Source organism: Montipora foliosa, chromosome 8 (assembly GCF_036669935.1).
Source record: "Montipora foliosa isolate CH-2021 chromosome 8, ASM3666993v2, whole genome shotgun sequence".
NCBI classification, from domain to species: Eukaryota; Metazoa; Cnidaria; class Anthozoa; order Scleractinia; family Acroporidae; genus Montipora; species Montipora foliosa.
Window position 1 is genome coordinate 22162264 of NC_090876.1, and position 5695 is coordinate 22167958.

At 42.7% G+C, this 5695-nt stretch overlaps 1 protein-coding gene across 1 annotated transcript; it reads right to left on the bottom strand.

Annotated features, from left to right (window-relative positions):
- Positions 1-3850: 3850 nt before the first annotated feature.
- LOC137968378 (uncharacterized) lies at positions 3851-4993 on the bottom strand. The gene has a single exon (XM_068814968.1). The coding sequence runs from the start codon at positions 4991-4993 to the stop codon at positions 3851-3853; it is 1143 nt and encodes a 380-aa protein (XP_068671069.1).
- Positions 4994-5695: the final 702 nt, after the last annotated feature.

Below are 5695 nucleotides of genomic sequence, written 5' to 3' on the forward strand. Positions count from 1 at the left end.
CGCCGTAAATAGCCAATTTTTGGCAATAAGAACCCTACGGCGCATGTTCTCCTACATAGAGATTCCCGAGAGCCTTGAGTCGATCCGAGGCTCTGGTGACGAGAATGCACTTGTTCCAAGTCATATACACACTGCTGGATCGAACGGGACTGGGCCGGGCGAAATGCCAAACTGCAAATTAATTCGTCCTTTACAGCCGCAAAAGTAAAACACTGACGATGGGATAAAACAGTCTCTAAGGACAGAAATCAGTGTCCCTTAACGTCCGAGAACACATGACATCACCGAACACAACATGTTGTCGAAGGAGAGAAGTGATCCTCGCACGTTTCTGAACAATTTAAGCAATTGTCTCTTCTAGACACGCCTGTCGACAACTGAAGAATCCAGGCGGCTACAACGGAATTCCAACCCATGACCTCTGCGATGCCGGTGCAACGATGTACTAACAGAGCTAGATGGACTAGATTAAACAAATAAATGTTTGTACTTAAAGTGCGGGTTATAGACGAAATGGAGAGGTGATCCTGGCACTTATTTGGGCAATTTAAGCCGTTTTCTCTCACAGACGTCTTCTTCTATATCCCACAGTTCAAATACATACATTTATTTCATTTACCTAGTCCTTTCTTTTTCTTATCGTGCAGCCCACCTCCTTCTCAGAAGAAGATTGTTGTGAGCGTGCAATATAAGAGATAATACGTGCAAGTGTAAACATTAAATAAATGTGCAAGCGTAAAATCAAGCAATGTCAATGGTAGTGGGAATTAATAATCGTACAACATTTGGTCAGCGTCTATCACGAAGGTAGACCCACAACTGGTTCTTGAAGGTTTCTGGACTTGGGGCCAGCATAACAGAATTTGTTAGTTTATTCCAATCGCTAATCGTCGTTGGGAAAAAGACATTTGATGGTATGTAGTACGAGAAAAGGGGACTTTACAACCATTACAACAACTAATAGCTACTACTACAACTAAGGTGTCTGGAAGAGCTGGTCGTTGAGAGCGAAGGTTCTTGTGTGCCCAGGTCCACCACTCTCTTATGAATCTTGTAAACATGCATAGCCGCCGAACCATTCTTCTCTCCTCAAGTGACACCCGTCCAAGTTGCTGTAACATGTCACTGACGCTAGATGTATTATGATATCTATTCAGGACGAAGCGAGCAGCCCTACGCTGAAGCATTTCCAGCTTGTCGATGTTCTTCTATGTGTAGGGGTCCCACACGATGGCGACATAATCCAATGTGGGGCGGACGAGGGTTTTATATGCCAAGGTCTTAACAACTCGCGAACTAATTCTTAAATTTCGTCTTAGGAAACTTAGGGTTTTACTGTCCTTGTCAGAGAATGATTAACGTGCTCGTTCCGATTAAGGTCTTTAGTTAAGGTGACACCAAGATTATAGCAAGCTGACTCCGCTGAGACTAGGGCTTTCCCACGTAGAATATAATTACGGCGCTCCAAATTTGCGCTAACGCCATGTAAGAAGAACCTTGCACTTGTCAACATTTTTCATTCTTTTTTCCCAAAAGGCTAGGTTATCAAGATCACATTGGAGGACTTGACAATCTCTATCGACAAGAATAGTCAGGTATACAACAGTGTCGTCCACGAACAGCCTAACGTTGGAGACTAAGGATTCAGGAAGGTCATTACTAGAAAAGAAATAAGCATGGCCCTTTCATCACGGGAACACCCCAGAAAATTGATCAACTCCTAATTGAGTGGCTTCACATTTCACTTGGTAGAGCATTGCACCGGCATCGTAAAGGTCATGCATGGCGGGTTCGAGTCCCATTAAAGCCGCCTGGATTCTTCAGGTGTCTGGAAGAGACAATTGCTTAAATTGTCCAGATCAGGAGTGAGGATTACTTCTCTCCTTCGTCTCCAACCAGCACTTTAAATAAATATATCTTATTAGATTCGATGTTTGACGTTTTGGTGAGTAGTATCTCTGAGTATTTTTTACGAGTTATGCTGTATTTTTCGCACTAAATCTTTAGCAGTGAATTGTGAACAACCGAGAACGAGTGACAGATCGGTAGTAGCCAAAACGCGGGGTCGGGGTCGGGGTCGGGGTGTTTTTTTTTTTTCACAATTTTTTTTTGTTTCAACTTTTGTCGTTATTCTTCTGTATTGTTATTTTCGAATGACCGGCATCTGTCCTTAATTTATGGTGGAAATAACCCAAAACAATTAAGGAGCCTACGGAATGTATGAAATCTCTTAAAGTGCCCCCGTGACCAAAAAATAAATTCATATTTTTCTTTGGATTTCAAAACTATGTTAACAAAACACTAAGTGACCCACGTTTTAAGCCTTGATTTCAAAAAGACACCTCTTTATTTTAAATGTAATTTTCCTATTTAATGGTCCGCCATTACTACCATTATGTTCTTGAGAGAGCTGGATCGAGGAGAAAATGACGTCAAAGGCTCACTAGTTTAAAAATGCAATACGTGTGTACGCCGCAGAATTAAGAGGCTGTCCGCGTAAGAACGGATAAGGCAAATTTCCGCACTTCACCGATTTCCTTGATATTTTCAGTGATTGTCGACTACCCTATCCCATGTACAAATATCGCATTTACTTTGATCAATTCCATGCTTTTCATTTTTTTAGAGGACTGTTTCCGAGGTGACCTCTGAACTCCACAATTTGCCGTCTGTAACACCTTCGATCTAGCTGTAAATATCGGACACCAGCAAAGCTCTGCTTTCTATTATGGAAAGCTGATTATTTTATATTTTTAAGAGTAACTCTTCTTTAATGCATCACAGGTTCAACGATCGAGTTCTACAAAATATTTACTGAGTTATGAATGTTTCAAAATACCTTATCTTGAGCCGAGAATTTTTTGAGGCGGGAGGTACCTGCGTTTGAAAGCTATTTTATCAGATGTGGGACGTGATCTATAGCCAAGACTACTACAGCTGGAAAGTATTTATACAAGGCTAACACATCATAGAATAAAACTTTTGGGCACTCGCTTGCGGGCGCCGTAAAAGGGTTCGTTATTTTCACAATTATTCGGCGCCATTTTAACATAAAAGGAACCGCCGTTCCAACTATTTTTTGATCGCAAGTTTGAGAAACATCCTTGTCTTGAGAAAATATTTATATAGATAATTCAATTACTTCATCCTAAATGCCGTTCAACCTTCAAGATCTTGCATGTACGAAAATTGGCCTGTTTGTGAAGAATAAACAAGAGAAGACAAGGGAGACTCGTCGTCTACATATTCACTTATGCAAATTAGCAACCAAACTGGTGTGGTCTGTTCCTCACCAATACACTTGGGTACAGAATAATGCTTATGATCAGAATTATGTTCTGAGCTAGTGTGCAGTAGGTTATCGCATTGAGCACGGTGAATCCTTTTTCATGACAACGTAGTGCCGTGTTCTTGGTACTGGCCGGTCGCGCAAAAGTCAACAGCCGGGGGCAAAGAGGAAAAAATTATGTTATTTGCATTGATGCCATTGTAAATTTCCATGAAAAACCACCTCTTGGCCGGCAATATCACGGTACGTTTAGCTTACTGTAGTTTGCGTCTTTAATTTGAACGTTTACGGCATGTCGGCAAACGAGTCATTTGAGAAAACAGGGCGCGGTCTGGATTAGACGACCCGCGGAAAGTTAGATGGTGAGTTCGACGAGGTTGAAAGGGTTCAATCAGTACCCAACAAATGGCTTTACAACTATTAGTCATTCATCAAAAAATGAAAAATACAAAACACACACACACGCGCACAAAAACAGTTCAGTTTGCATTGGTTTTGCCTCCTTATTTCCAGACGATGTAACTTGTTGAGATTTGAATGGACTTACATGCCAGTAGTGCTCTAATTAAAGCAGTTGCATTCTTGAACAAATGACATCAATAGATCTATCAGGTCCTTTTTTCTGTCTCTTGATTTAAATGGTACTTCATAATGGCGCAAGATATCCTTGAGCAGTGTCACGTTAAATTGATGCAGCTTATTTTTCTTCGCACACTCGCACAAGTTGAAGGCGTCGTACGAAAGGGGATGCTGCGGCCTCAGTTCCTCTGAGATGTGCTCCATCAGCCGCTGTCGCTCTTCTTCTTCTTCCTCTAGAAAGAGTTCCTTTGAACTTTGCTCACCTTCAGGTGAGGGTGCTTGTTGTCTTCTTCGGTTTGCAGACAGGCGTGAAAAAAACCCTTGCACTTGGCTTTTAGTCAACCACTCTTCTCGCTCAAATAACCTTCTGTTCTGCTCATCTCTTGCCTTCCGCATATCATTGGAAACTTGCTGACGGTCAGCTTTTAGCCCTGACTGTTCTCCGAGGTCAAAGTTTGCCGTCAGGTAGTTTTTAACTTTCTCGGGGAATCTAGTTGATCCTGCTCGTTGCTTGGTTAGGGCCCAACCCATAATAACACAGCTCGTGGTGGGCGCCGGTTCACTTTCATTCTGGTGGACAGGTTCGCAAGGTTCATCTTCAGTGATGTTGACTGTTGTGGTAAATCTCTCCACCCAATCTCTACGAATCGTATCGTAAAGCGTTTCTGACTGTCTTTCAGCCTCAACGCAGTGATCCCCTACATCTAAATGCGCTTCAAGTTCTGAAAACAGCTGAAAACTCTTCACACACCCAGGCTCCGAACATTCAAAAATTTCAATGTCCGAATTGTCCAAATCGTGATGACGATTGCCTTTATCTGAATCCTCCGCCACAGAATCTCTGCTTTGGTATACACGTGAATTATGAAAAGGGAAAAACTCTTCCTTAACTATGAGACAGGTGTCCCCTTGATCTTTTGTTACCAGCTGGTCGAATGAGATTTCCTTGCCGCGCCCAATTCTGTAGGACTTCCACACACGAATAGCTTTCTCGTCAATCTGGACGTTGTGCAGCTTGCTGAAACCATCTATTTTGTTCACTTCTAGGGTTAACTTCGCTTCGTCAACCTCACAAACACATGCGGAGGTACCCTTCACTGGTCGTTCAGATAGTGCACTTCTCATGTCCCCCGCTGTCAGAATGTCGTGTCCTTCGTCGCAGAAACGGCGGATGCATGTTTTCATAGGGCACAAGATCCGATCACAAACGTCTTTGCCATATTGCGGTTCAGAAAAGTCATAGCGACAAACGTCTACACCAACCCGTTCACCAACGCTCCTTGCTGCAGCGATTAGAGAATTATTATGGTAGCAACCAGCTTCATCTGATCTCAAATAGACTTGGGTGATGTGAGGCTTCTTGGCCTTAAGTTCTCCTAATGTGTTTTCTAGAATAGAACACACAGCGAACCAATCCTGTTGGCATGCATCAAACAGATGGGCATATGACTGCATCTCCAGCTTTCCACTGACGTCAAGATCGCCTGTGATCACCGTCGATATGTGCCCACTCAATCCTCTCTTACCGAACCAGTCGGACTGTTTTTCTCGATATCTAAGCTGAAGAAACTTCATCGCCCAATCCATTATTATCAGCGCACAATTTGGATTCACACTTATCATCTTCAATTGATCTTGCTTTGCCGCTTCTTGGTTAACGGAACGAACAACATGCGCCTTCCAGTGCAAGATATCTGCCTTTGCCAGCTTGAAGTCGTATAGCAGATCTTCTCGTTCTTCATTGCTGTAAGGAATCCACAGGACACTTTGAATTCTATCTTCGACTTCATCGAATGCGTTTCGAAGGTCTTGGCAGTCACTGCAGCT

Bases quoted from the DNA above. Each gene is read 5' to 3' on its own strand.
- LOC137968378 (XM_068814968.1), bottom strand. From the start codon at position 4,993: ATGAGAAGTGCACTATCTGAACGACCAGTGAAGGGTACCTCCGCATGT.